Here is a 15,229-nt window from a genome sequence, read left to right as displayed (position 1 = left end):
GTTAGTTTGAATAGCTGCTAACTGGAAATTTATAAAATGAATGAGAGAAATACTGTACTTGGAAGTTCTATTCTTTGATATGATAGTTTCTAAAGCTGCAGTCCCTCTGTCAAATGATTGGCTTAGTATCAGACAGATAAGCTGTGGCAAAGTCAGGTCTAGAACTGGAGTCTCATAGTTATGGGTATGAAGTTCTTTCTACTAGAATAAACTTCTATTATTGCTGAAGTTATTGCTGAAATCCTAGCCTAAAATAAAGTTTAACTGCTATGGAAATTAAATGACTTACCTGCAAGTAAAAACAAACAAACAAACAAACAAACAAACAAACAAACAAACTCTGACTCAAGCCATATTAAAAAATAATCCATAAGTGATCTCACATTATTAGAGCCAAGGGATTTCAGTCAGGAGTTCAACAACTGATCAAGCACCAGGTTTCTTATGTCTTTCAGCTCTGCCACCTTCATGGTCACTCATCATTTGGGAGCACCCTGTTCTCTTCCATGGGCTCTCAAAAGGGCAACAGTAATTACAAGTATAAAATCTAGATGTTATGGGGTGCCTGGGTGGCTCAGTTGGTTAAGCATCCAAATCTTGATTTCAGCTCAGGTCATGATTGTGAGATCGAGACCCACATGGGACTCTGAGCTGAACATTGACCTGCTTGGGATTCTCTCTCTCTCTTTCTCTCTGCCCCTCCCCTGTTCGCACATACTTTCTTTCTCAAAATAAATATATACATAAACATTTTAAAAAAATCTAGATGTTAGAGGGCTAGAAGAGGTCACACCTACCTTTTACTTAACATCCTATACACAGGTAAGGAAGCCTTTTCTCAGACAGAATGCCACTCTTACCTTAGAGACCAGCATAGAGTCACAGGGCCCACTGTTTCAGGATTCCCCCAAAGTGGGATGGGATTACTATGACTAAGACAAAGCATCCTATAGGAACAAAGACAAAGCAACAGGGCCATATACCTAATATATACTTAAGTGGTATCTAGGTATCTGATGCACCATCCGTTTCTGGTCATGGCCATCTGAACATTAATTATAATTCTCCATTTGGATGCCTGCCTTATGGGAAAGAAACCACTTGCCACAAATTATCCTTTCACTGTAAAAACAAACAATGTCAGTACACTGATAGTCAAAATACATCAATGAAAATGAGTCTGTCTTTCAAAGCATTTTCTTCTAACTTCAACTATGGTAGTCCTTTGTGAAAATCAGCTTTGTTGCTAAAGGATAAACTATAAGCCTGTACTAGTATTGAAGCATTAACCTGTGTTGTATGTCATTTATTTTCTGAAGCCAGTCAGTGAAGCCACCTTGAGTAGATATTTTTTATGTCAGGCTTTCTGATAAATGAGAAGCCTGAAGGGATCCCATTGATTTGCCAACTGTGTCACAGTCCGTTTAAGGCAGAATGGCACATGCTTATGACAAAGGTGATGACAAATGGATATGTACTGAAGGGACAGCACCAACACAGATGAATGAAGGAGTTGATGGAAGTATACAACACAAGATAGAAAGCAAAATCAAATTTAAGATTATAAATGTCAATGAAATATATAAAATACCTTGAATTATATAAAAGTAGGTACATATAAGACTAACATCATTTTTAGAATAATTCTGAAATTTAACAGAAATTCAGTATTACTAAGAATTATAAATCCAAAGAATGAAACTGTTGCTTTATAATATTTACATCAACTATACATAGGAGTAGATAGAACACCTTTTCATTACTATTAAGTTAAAATAATATTGCTTGAATTTCTTTTTTCTAATCTTAATCAGCATATATATGTATACATATATATGTATATCTCAACATGACATATAGACAAATGCTAAATATATTTGTATGGGTTAATTTATGCTGCCCACATTAAGGTACATTAATAATATTCATGGATACTAACGAGATGCAGATCTTTGCAGGTAGAATTGTGCTCACAGGCATTCAAGATGCAGTCATCAGTGTCCTGTTCACATCTCAGGCCAGCAAAACCCGGTTTGCATAAGCAGGAGAAGCCATTGACCACTGAGAACAAGAGAAAAGAGAAAATAATGTCTTTAATAATGGTATGGGTAATGCTAATCATTCTAAAGAATGTTGTATTAAACTAAATACATTTCACTTTTAACCAAAGAAAATGTGAATTCACAACTCTCTACAATATTTTCTAAATAACTATTTTGCTCAGTTCTATTTAGCTTAAAACTTTAATTTGAAATTAGAACCATCACAATAAACATTTGATAAGTTTGCAAAGCAACAATGAAAATATCCAATGTTCTTCTTCTTTCTTCCTTCTCCTCCTCCTCTTCCTCCTACTCCTCCTCCTCCTTCTCCCCTTCTCCTTCTCCTCCTCCGCTTTCGTCATCATCGTCGTTGTCGTCGTCTTCTTCTTCTTCTCCCTTCTCTCTGTCTCTCTGTCTCATCAGTAAACAATACCTATGATAAATAGGCTACTTTTACATCAATTAACTTTTCCTGGACTGTTTTAGGTTTAATACACAAGAAGTTAACTGGTCATTAAAGTTTGTGTGTGTGTGTGTGTGTGTGTGTGTGTGTGTGTGTGTGTGTGTGACAAGTTACATTAAAGTGGGTATGTCTGAAAGTTGATACTCAACCACTTAAGCCTTAGTTAAAAAGAGCTTTCACATTTCATCATGATCTTTTAAAAGTAATAATCAGAATCTGTCTTCTATTTTATCATTAATGATAGAAAAAGAACAGTCTCGGAAGCATCTCAAGGAAGTGGTGACAGTATGAATTGCAGTTAGAGCAGGCAAGGATTTATGGCTGCTTTTGGTCAGTCCCTGGGTTCTTCATTATTCCTGAGACTTAGCGTGTAATCTACACTGCCACTCTGCCTCTGTGCGTGTATCTGCTATTGCTTTCATTAAGTGTTGAGGTCCTGGGTGGCAACAGCATTTTCAAGACATTGTGTGGTAGTTAGCTGGCTTCTAGACTTCTGCAGCCATGCTTTTGCACAGCACTTGTACCTGGGCCTTTAAAGAAAATCAGTCCACAGCTGTCAAGAAGAGACAAGGGAGACACAAGAATGGCAGCCCTTTGGAGAGGATTTTATTTTACTTTTTTCATGTAACATAGCATTCTAATTTTTAACATCTCACTGAATCAAAATAATTAATAAATATACAAGTAGAGTTGTAAATAAATTAATGAGAAAGATGAGATCAGTTACGCTTCCTTATATATTATAGATGGCATTATATATGTTAACAAATTAAAATTAAATGTTATATGTAATTAAGACATTGTAAAGTATCATCAATCATAATGGTATTTAAAAATGTTAATGATTATAAATTCAAGTTAATGATTATAAATTTACTGATGCAAATTGGCAAGTGACAAAAACCCAGAGTCAAACTAACTTTCTGTGTAGATAGAAATATTCTCTATGCAGATTGATGTATTATTTTAAAAGAAAAACAACAACAATAGAGACATTTAAATTAGCAAATCTCTGTCTGAAAGAGATTAGTGTTAGGAAATAAAGTTTGCTTTTATTATCAAGAAATACGCTTTCTGAATGTTGACTATTCTGGGCTAAGAAGCTAAGAAAAGAAGCACATGAGAGCTTAGAGAATTCAACTGGATACTACAGGGGAAATAAATAAACAAATGTACATACATAATTGTTTAAAATTTAAACCAAAGAAACAAAAAATGTTTTTTTCCCCCACATCTAATTTGTTAACTATGGGCTATGTGGTAACTTATCAACATTTTATTAGGAAATACTTTTTAAGAATATTTCCTGGTTTGGTATTATTGTTTTTACCAGAAAATACAGTCACTGTTTTTATTAGTTCTTCTTTATAACTATTCCACATTCTTGATTTGAATTGAAATTTTCATCAGATAAGCCCTGTATGATTCTGGATGTATTTTTATACTTAAAAATATTTAAATATACACCAAACATCATATATTAGTTGTACTGAATCAAAGCTTCGATATGACAAAACTTCATGGTGAAAATACAGAGATATTTTAATAATGTATTGCCAATATGGTGAATAAACTCTTTTGAAAGTTAAAATTGCATATTTACATTTTAATAATTATTTCTCACATACAGTCATGTAATAAATACTGAATCAGGAATTTTGGCTTACCAAATTATTTTATTTTTGAGAAAATATTAAGAATATAATGTCTTAGAATTAAGCTGATAGCTATTAACATGTATGATCTAATTTTTAATAAATGTTTTGGTTCTCTGGTAGTTAAGTCTCAAATTATACTATGGATCATTCTATTATGAAACAGATTAATATATCAGGTATCCAAGGTTTACATTTTCCATAATACGTTATATATTACCTCCAAAATTTTAATAGGCAGCACTGTATTATAAGTAGCATATTTGAAAGTACATTTTGTTATTGTATAAGGAATTATGATTTAAAATATTTTAGACCTTTTTTATTTTTTATTATTATTTTTTTAAGTTTTTAAATTCCATATAGTTAATATACAGTGTGATATTAGTTGCAGGTGCACAACAGTGTGATTCAACACTTCCATACAATAGCTGATGCTCACCACAACTTACAAAAATCATATGAATATTATAAATATAGGTCACTCGGAATATATCAGAACTGTCCTATATATAACCATATATAACCGTTATTCTAGGGCTACCTAGATCTAAAATGTTGCTAACCACTCTCTCAGGCATACCATCCTGCCCCTTCCTTATTTTGTAGTGAACATCAGAAATTGAAAAGTCATTCCCAGCATCCCCAAATACCTATGGGCCTGAGGTCAGAAATATGATAATAGTGATTTATTTCAAGGTAATTTGAAAATACAATTTTTTATATTCTTTAAAAAAATTTTTAATGTTTATTTATTTTTGAGAGAGAGAGACAGAAAGACAGAGTGTGAGTGGGGGAGGGGCAGAGAGAGAGGGAGACACAGAAGCAGAAGCAGGCTCCAGGCTCTGAGCTGTCAACACAGAGCCCCACGCAGGGCTCGAACTCACAAGCTGTGAGATCATGACCTAAGCCGAAGTCGGACGCCCAACTGACTGAGCAACCCAGGCGCCCCTGTATTTTTTGTATTCTTAAAAATACAATTTTTAAAGTGACAAAATCTGAAAGAAGAAAAAAAAAAAAGAAAAGAGAAAAATGATGGTAATGTCGGTTCAAATCAGGAGTAGCAAATAGGTGGCCCACAGCCCCAAAATGTATCTTGCTTAGCTTCCATATGTGTTAGAAGAGTTAATTCTACATTAATATCTACATAGATATTCCAGTTTGCAAGGGCCCCACTACTACCTGTTGTTTTAAACTTGGGCTGCCTCACTTAATTTGAAAAAAGTGAGTTATATTCCTTAATGTCATACATTTGCAAAGCATTGGTTTAAAGAAAATTAATTCATAATTCTGTTAATTATACCATTTCAAAATAAAATGACTTTCTATTAAAATGTGTTTTTTTCCTTGATTACATTATCTATTTACTGAGGGACCACATAAAAATATATTTTAAAGAGGTAAAATAAAACAAAACAAGATGGACAGCTTTTTGTCAACATCCTTCTAGCTCTTTCTTTCCTCTTAATGCCCCTTAGCCACATCCATTTCACAGAGCTATTTTGTGCCATTTTGCCTGTGTCTCCATAAAAATTATCCATCTTAGGCAGGTTCTTCCATGGCTAAATCTATGTTTTGAAAAATGTTATGTTTATTTATTTTTGAGAGAAAGGGAGGAGGCGTACAGAAAGAGGAAGACAGAAGACCCAAATTAGGTTCACTGCTGTCAGCACAGAGCCCGATTCGGGGTTCAAACTCACAAACACTGGGATCATGACCTGAGCTGAAATCAACAGCTGCTTAACTGACTGAGCCACCCCAGGTGCCCCAAAATCCATGTTATAATACCCAGTATTTTTTTTTCTTTCTCCCCTTCATACCTCTGATTTTTCCTGTTCTTCCTATCATCTTCTTTTTCCTCTGTGAATTTAAAGGAATACATATTCTGGTGGGAGGAAATGTGTGTGTGTGTATGTGTGTGTGTGTGTGTGTGTGTGTGTGTGTGTAATAGATGGGATAAAATAATTATTTGTTTTAAGTCACTGAAAATAGTGCTTCCCCTACCTACAAATAAACACTCTTAAAAACCTACCATTAAAAATAAAGGAAAGAAAGGCTAATTCTAACATTAGAACATAGAAGCCACATCTCATTACATTTTCTCATTTGCTACAATTATGACTTATAAAAACATAAATGAATTCATCAGATGTGGGGGTGTTTTGTGAAAATAACGGGGTTGGCTTTGATATTCAGGGCAGGATAAAGTCAGTAAATAATCAAGGTTGCATACTGAGTTATTTCATTACTATGTCAGATTCTAAGTTGGACTACTCTACAGGAATTGCTGCGGCTGAGTGAACTCACTGTCATAGCAATAACCGTGCAGGCAAGGGCTGGAACTGCACTCACTGACATTGATCTCACAGTGTGGACCTGCAAAGCCTTTCCCACATGGACACTGGTACCCAAGAGGAGACATTTCCAGATCCATTGTCTCTCCACACACAGCTCCACTCTCACAAGGATTACTAGCCTCACAAGGCTCCAAATCACAAGAAGAACCTGAAAGGAAAGAATCAGAGTGTCAGTGTTTACTTAATGAACAAATCCCCCCGACTGCTGTCAGTTGCTTGGCATTTGTCCGCATAAATGCATTCAACTTAGTCTCTAGGCAAAGATTCATAATTCTCTTCGATATTATCATTGTGATTCTCTCTCTCTCTCTACATTACAATTTAAGAAAGAAATGTTATTTATGATTTCTATGCTTCATCTAACAAAGTACCAGCAGGCAGCAATGTTAAGTGACAGCATTTTTTAAAACCCCATTTTGTTTCTTCATACTTCATACCTCTTGTTCAACAATGTTCTCTGAAGACATTGCAATTAAAAAAGTACATTATTGATGATTTGATGCTCCCTGTGTTTTGTTTTGTTTTGTTTTTTGTACCCTGGAGGCTGCTATCACTATAAGCTTTTCTTGATAGATTTGTTGCTATACTCAAAATAAGTAAACAATGAAAAAAGAACATTTTGATAAGGCTTTAATCTTGAGTAACACCTCAGCCCTGATACTAAGTTTTAAATTTTACTCAGAGAATGTATCTACATAAAGCAATTGTCATTGGGTAAAATATATAGAAGTATTTGGAGATATAAGTAAGATGGCTGACCCAAGGTAATTTAAAAAGTGAAGCATAAACAGCATTAAGTTGTTCAACAAAGCAAAATCATTATTCAGGGGTCAGTTTTCCAGACATAGTAAAAATATTTGTATATTAACTATTTGGCAAGTTTTTAAATAATAGCATTCATTCACCAAACATGTAGAATATATGTATACTTCTAAGGCTTCTAAAAGTGCCTTGCTGAATACCTGAGAGAAGAACATATCCAGCAACCATAAGTCCTTTAACTGCTCAGATTTTCTTAGTAACTTCACAACTATAGGGATGATGGGATGATAAAATGAACTGGGATAAGAGAGAAAGCTTTCAAAGTTTTTGAACTACAGTGGTAGTTGGAGAAATTCTAAAACCTCAGGATGCCTATGGTTCTCCCAACTTTTTTTCTTGATAACAAGAAAAAAGGTAAGACAACCCTAGCAACTGCTGAAGATATCAGCAATGTATAATAGTGAAAGACTTAATATAGTTAGTGCCCATAAAATAAGAGCAAAAGAAACTGTACTAATTTGAACACACAATGCTTCAAGTTCCAAATACAGTGAAAGAAGTAAAAATAAAAACTACTTCCAAAGAGCATAAAAATAAGTAGTTCCTTAAATTAAAACATCTATTAAGTGGTTTTATTTTTTCAAGAGCTATCGTATAGTGTGGAGAATTCAAATAGGAACAAGACCTGTTCCTTCTCCTTAAAACATTAAGAAATTGAAGTATATTGCAAATGGTGCATTCCTAGATACTATTTTATCATAATGAAAGTATTTTCTTTGCAAAATAAGAGAAATGACATCGAACAACATTCACCAGAAACACATAAAACAATGAATTATCCTTAACAAAAAGTTCTCATGCATACCCTTCTTTCTAATTACCTACTTCTAAATATTTAATTGTGAGAATAGGTGTTTTGCTTTGCTTGTGAGAAGTTAATTTAGCTTGTCTCTTTCATAAATAGTTGCATACATATAATCCATTAGATTGCCGAACAGTAATTTATACTCATATTTGAGAAATCACTCATGATATTCTCTTTTACAGAATACTCAGGGGTTCACTGTACCTTGAATACTATGTTCACTGTACCTTGAATACTGCAATGTGAATACTATGATTTATATATTATTAATTCACTATATCAATACTTAATGAACCCCTACTAGGTGATGAACAATGAGGTAGAAGTTGGGGTTATAAACAATGAAGGCTCATGTAAGCAAGTAAATCAATGCAGTACAATAAGTGGTAAATGTGGTCAATTTCTCATGTTAAAGAATAACCATAGCAGGAGGAATTCTAATATGCCCTCCATGATCCCCACCCCCAGGGTACATGACCTGTAGAATCCTCTCCTTTTGAGTATGGTTGAGATTTGAGAATGTAATAAAATATCACGCCCATGATTATATTACATTATACTGCAGAAAGGATTTGTGGAAATAATTCAAGTCACCTGATCAGATGACTTTGAGTCAATGAAAAGAGAGATTATCTTGGGAAGCTCTGACAAAATAAGGTGTGACTTTAAAAGAAGTGAAAGGCATTCCGATTACCTGGAAGGGAGAGGAAATTAAGAAAACAATCTCATTTACAAGGACAGCAGAAATTATAAAATTCCTACAAATAAATTTAACCAAGGAAAGAGATGTATTCTGAAAACTATAAAACATTTATGAAAGAAACGAAGTTGAAACACATAAAAACGAAAAGATATCACATGCTCTTGGGCTGGGAGAACAAATATTGCTAAAATGTCTGTACTACCCAAAGCAATCTACACATTTAATGTGGTCCATATCCAAATACCAACAGCATTTTTCACAGAACTACAACAAATAATACAAAAATTTGTATGGAACCAGAAAAAAAACCCAAATAGCCCAAGAAATCTTGAAAAAGAATAAAACTGGAGGTATCACAATTCCAGATTTCAAGATATACTACAAAACTAAAGTAAGCAAAACAGTATGGTCCTGGCACAAAAATAAACACATAGATCCAGGAAACAGAATAGAAAACCCAGAAATAAACCCAAAATTATATGGTCAAATAATTTTTGACAAATCAGGAAAGAATATCCAATGTTAAAAGACAGTCTCTTCGACAAATGATGCTGGGAAAACTGGACAGCTACATGCAAAAGAATGAGGCTGGACCACTTTCTTATACCATACAGAAAAATACATACAAAATGTACTGAAGACCTAAATGTGAGACTTGAAACCATAAAAATCCTATGAGAAAGTTCAGGCAGTAATTTCTCTGACATCAACTGTAGCAACATTTTTCTAGATATGTCTTCTGAGGCAAGGGAAACTGTAGCAACATTTTTCTAGATATGTCTTCTGAGGCAAGGGAAACAAAAGCAAATATAAACTATTAGGATTACGTCAAAATAAAAAAAAACTTCTGCACAGTAAAGGAAACAATTAACAAAACTAAAAGACAACCTACAGAATAGGAGGAGATATTTGTAAATGACGTATCTGATAAAAGGTTAGTATCCAAAATATATAAAGAACTTATACAACTCAACAACCAAAACAAATAATCCAATTAAAACATGGACCAAAGACATAAACAGATGTTTCTCCAAAGAAGACATACAGATGGCCAACAGACACATGAAAAGATGCTCAGTATCACTAATCATGAGGGAAATGCAAATCAAACCATAACGAGAAAACACTCCACACCTCTCGGAATGACTAAAAAAACCAAAACAGAACAAAAACAAACAAACAAACAAAAAAACCCACAAGAAACAAGGTTGGCAAGGATGTGGAGAAAAAGGAATCCTTGTGCACTGTTGGTGAAAATGCAAACTGGTGCAGCCACTGTAGAAAACAATTTGGACATTTCTCTAAAATTAAAAATACAATTACCATGGTCTAGTAATTTCACTACCAATAGGTACACAAAGAATACAAAACACTACAGGAATCAGTGTTATCTATTGATCAATGGAATCTTTTTTCTATTCATGCAACTTTAACAAAGAACCTATCCAATGACACTTGCTTTCGCCTCCTTTTGAGGATTTTGTGGAAATGGGACATTGTGTTGTCATTAAACACATTCATCACTTGCACTGCTACAGCCTCATTCGGGTGGTGCATTTATACAAAAGTTTGCACTCTTTTCCATATTTTACACATCTCCCTAACCTCATTTCAAATGAGGAATTCCTCAGCCTTTTTCTCCTTCTCCTCTGTAGATGAGGTGCAGATGTAGACTTCTTATAAAATCTTGCAATTTCGTCCACTCACATACTTTGTTAGTACCTCTCGATGATTTCCTTCTTAACTTCCACCATAATCATCTCCTTCTTATCGCCTTTCTTTTCATCCTTTTTCTTCATGGGGGCCATTGTATACACTTGCACCAAGGCTGACTATAGTACAGTATTAATAAACTCTTGTCATACACTGTATTTAATGTAACTGACAATACAGTAGCAGAGGAAAGGATCTATATCTGCAGGCAGCCTGACTTAGAATGAAGCAAAGCATTCCTAAGCTTTCTTTTATATGGAAAAGCAAAGGACTATCCATAGGTGCTTTGAAGTTACAAAAAATCCACTAGTGTCAATTCTTGGCACCTTCCTATGTTCTATTTCTGCCAAACACCACAGCCTGAGACTGAGCTTCTGAGCATGGGAGATGATCCCCACAATCCTGCAGCAAGAGAGAGAAAGAACCATTGGCTCAGTTGTGATCATGTGACGCTCAACATCACGTACTACTCATATTGCAAGACATTGCTCATTTATCAAGTTAAAATTTATTAGAAATAAACAAGTTACTCACAATCCCAGAATCCCAGATTTTACTCTCTCTCTCTCTCTCTCTCTCTCTCTATATATATATATATATATATATATATATACACATATATATGAATATATGTATGAATATATATATGAATATATATGAATATATATATATATATGAATGTTACTACTCAGCCATAAAACATAAAAAAGATAAAATCTTGCCATTTGCAACAATATGAATGGATTTAGAAAGTATAATGTTAAGTGAAACAGGTCACTTAGAGAGAGACGAATACCCTATTATTTCACTCATATGTGGAATTTAAGAAATGAAAGAAATGAACAAAGACAAAAAGAGATAAACCAAAAAAGAGACATTTAACTATAGAAAACAAACTGATGGTTACCAAAAAGGAGGTGGTCGGGGAGGATGCGTGAAATAGGTGATGGGGATTAAAAGTACACTTATGATGAACACTGAGTAATGTACAGAATTGTTGAATCACTATATTGCACATCTGAAACTGATGTTAACACTGTGTGTTAACTACACTGGAATTTAAAAAAAAATGATGTTAATATCTTATAAAGGTGGGGATGAGTTAAATGAAATTCACAAATTTTAAATAATATCTCTTAGTTTGGGACAAGATCATAAAATGCTTTTCGGTCCATAGGATTTGGACCTATGTGCATTAAGAAGTCATTAAAATCCTTCCTTAAAAAGTGGTAATGAAGTATACTAAGCCTGTTCACAGTAAGAATTACATTGCATTTCCAAGTTGTACTTAAAAATGTATGCATAATGTTTATATTTTACCTGAGGTTTTATTTTGCTGAAAACTGTATTTTGTTGACACAATTTAAAATGGAGAAGCCATGGTAATATGCATTTTATTTGCATACATAGTTGGTGGGAAAAATTAAAAACCTATTTTCATTAGTTTCCCTTTACAACTGTGTCATCAATTTACAAAATCCCAAATGCTTATGTTCCAACTGAAGTTGCACTGGTGGTAGAATGTATGTTTAACTGAACTATTTTTCCTCTAATTGAAATTCGCATCAATCAAATTAGTATGCTACTTCCAAGTGTATGAATCACTTTTAGTATCAAGTTCTCTATGATATTGTTACACTCAAAGGAAAATACTGTTTTGGAAGCTTTGAGTGGTTGTAGATGTTTATGAAAATGTGAAAATGCTAAACATGCTCATAATATGAGTCTATATTAGTCTAGTGGTTTGAATTTTTTATGACGATTTAGATAAACTTAAAGAAAAATGCTTAAAAATTCTTCAGTGATAGCAGAATTCAGATATTTATAAAAAACAATGTTATAAATAGTAAATAACAGGCTAGGTTAGGTTACATTTCTGTTAGGATGTGTCATATAGAAGGTGTAAATGACAGTAATAAAGGCATGGTGGCATCCACTACAAAAATACAAGAAAGAGAAATCAAGTCCTCCGACTTTTACAATCTGCAACAAAGACTTGAAAGGATCAACCTGGACAGTGTAAACTCTTGTCTATGCAGAGAGTTATAGGGATATGTACTGAGTAAAGAGAGTAGTTCTTCATGAAGCATACATTGAAATATTAAAGATGTGCTCTTTATATTCTCTTAAAATCCATTATAAGTCTATTATCCAAATTGCACAGGAGAAACAATGCTTACTAAACAGAAGAACTATAGGACACTGTCTGTCTTTACTGAACATTAAGGTGGTAATAAATAGTTTTGTGCCTTGTGAATGACCAGGGAGGTCTGTAATTATCTACCATCAGATATTTCATGTAGACTAATGAAATCAGGACACTGATTTTTCTGGGGAGATATTCTCTTCCTCTCTCTTTCTCCTCCATCTCCATCTTCTCTCTTTCCGTCTCCCAAATGCCCAGAATCACAGCTCCCAATTATACTTTGAAGTATAATTATACTTTTTGAAGATTTGATTAATTCTCAAAGTTAGTGATCAGCGAGACAGAACAATGGAAACAACCACATTTTTTCTCATAATTCTCAGAAATTTCCTCATTTATCTTCCCAGAATCCTCATGTATTAGTGGCCAATGATATAGATGTATTTTACAAGTATTGGTTATATTTTAGAATTTATAATTTAAAAAACTTAAATAAAAATCATATATAAATGGTCCCTGACTTACTATGGCTTCATTTATGATTTTCCAACTTTACAGTGGTGCAAAGTGATATGCATTCAGTAGAACTTCACTTCAAATTTTGAATTTTTATCTTTTCCTGGGGGTGGCAATATGCAGTATGATAGACTTCTGTGAAGCTGAGCGTTGGCAGCCAGCCTCAGCTCCCAGTCAGCCAATGATGGTGAGGATAAACAATTGATATATTTGCAACCATTCTGTACCCATACGACTATTCTGTTTTTCACTTTCACTACAGTATTTAGTAAATTACAGGAGATAGTCAACACTTTATCATAAAATAAGCTTGCCTTGGGTGATTTTGCCCAACTAAAGATTAATAATTATTCTGACTACATTTAAAGCATCTTTGGCTAAGCTATGATGTTCGTTAGCTTAGATGTATTACATGCATTTTTTACTTATGATATTTTCAACTTACAGTAGGTTTATCAGAACATAAGCCCGTTGTGAGTTGAGGAAGATCTGCATATTTAAGGTGTACAACATGATGACTTGATATACATAGTGAGATGATTACTGTGGTTAAGCTTACTAACATATCTCCTCATGTAGTTACAATTCCTTGTGTGATTGAGCACCAGAAAAAAAAACATATGTATCATTTTAACTTATTTTAATATATTAATGTTTTTAATGTTTTTTTAATGTATTACAATTTTTTTAACTTTTTTGCAATCTTAGGTTAAGTTTTATTTAAAAAAATATATAGGTACAAAAAAGAAAATTTACTTATCTTTATTATATCATTTTCAATTTTGGAAATTAAAAAATAAGTTGTATTAGATTATCTCAATTGCATACAAACTGGAAAAATGGCAAAGATGTAAGATAATGTGATACCAAAGCAGAAAGGGGTGATATAATTCTTTTAACCCAATAATTTCTGCATTAAGATTTATTTTAAAACACAGTAAATTTTACATTAAGATAAATCCATTGACAATAATGTCTATCAAATAGGTATATTTTACTCTTTTATAATAAAATTCTTTATGGAGCTACAGACCCCCATAGAAACATGAACTAATTATTCTTAACTCTGCCTTTGCTTTCTTCTTCACCTGTGTTTCTTTTTTTTTCATAATTTTTTAAAATGTTTATTTATTTTTGAGAGAGAGAGAGAGACAGAGTGCAAGCAGGGGAGGGGCAGAGAGAGAAGGAGACATAGAATCCAAACCAGGCCCCAGGCTCTGAGCTGTCAGCACAAGAGCCCAAGGCGGGGGAACCACGAGATCGTGACCCGAACTGAAGTCTGAGCCACGAAGGTGCCCCTTCTTCACCTGTGTTGCTAAAGAAATAGAAACAAACATCAGGTCTTAATCCAGTCTCATCACACTTTCAGTACCTTTGTCCTGTTATTTTTTTGTCCCATCCATTTTACAAAAAAAATTCAGTAATCCACATAATAAAGTGTGTGGTTAAGACTGTGAAGACAGGAATCAAAAACATACACTAGAAAATACTTATTTTATGGGGCGCCTGGGAGGCTCAGTCAGTTAAGCATCCGACTTCAGTTCAGGTCATGATCTCACAGTTTGTGAGTTCAAGCCCTGCATTGGGCTCTGTGCTGACAGCTCAGAGCCTGGAACCTGCCTTGGATTCTGTCTCCCTCTCTCTCTGTTCCTCCCCCACTCACATTCTGTCTGTATCTCTCTTAAAAATAAATGAAGATTTTAAAAATTTAAAAAAAGTAAATACTTATTTTATACAAAAAGAAGAGAATAATTGAAGATAAAAGAACAAAAAAGATATGACATATTAAAGACAGCAAAACTGTCAGAAATACTACGTTATTGGTAATTATGCTACGTGAAAGAAGCCAGCTACAAAAGATCACATCACATTCCATTTATATTAAATGTCTAGAATAGGCAAATCTGCAGAGGAAGAAAATAGACTGGTGGCTGCCTAGGGTTGGGGAGAGAGATGAAGAGTGACTGCTAATGGGTACAGAGTTTCTTTTAGATATGATGTAATGTT

The 15,229-nt window shown here is 33.8% G+C and overlaps 1 protein-coding gene across 1 annotated transcript in view; it reads right to left on the bottom strand.

Annotated features, from left to right (window-relative positions):
• Nucleotides 1–15,229, bottom strand: part of EYS (eyes shut homolog) — a 1,631,667-nt gene that overhangs the window by 1,206,663 nt on the left and 409,775 nt on the right. The window contains exon 13 of the mRNA XM_047102761.1: nt 1,940–2,061. Coding sequence (XP_046958717.1) covers nt 1,940–2,061 — 122 coding nt within the window. The remainder of the gene's footprint in view (nt 1–1,939; nt 2,062–15,229) is intronic.

This window comes from Lynx rufus, unplaced genomic scaffold, assembly GCF_022079265.1.
Source record: "Lynx rufus isolate CCGP_SWC_20201006 ecotype Redwood Valley unplaced genomic scaffold, mLynRuf1.p SCAF_6, whole genome shotgun sequence".
Classification (NCBI taxonomy): domain Eukaryota; kingdom Metazoa; phylum Chordata; class Mammalia; order Carnivora; family Felidae; genus Lynx; species Lynx rufus.
Note: the sequence above shows the minus strand (reverse complement) of the source record. Positions and strands in the feature narration are given on the sequence as shown.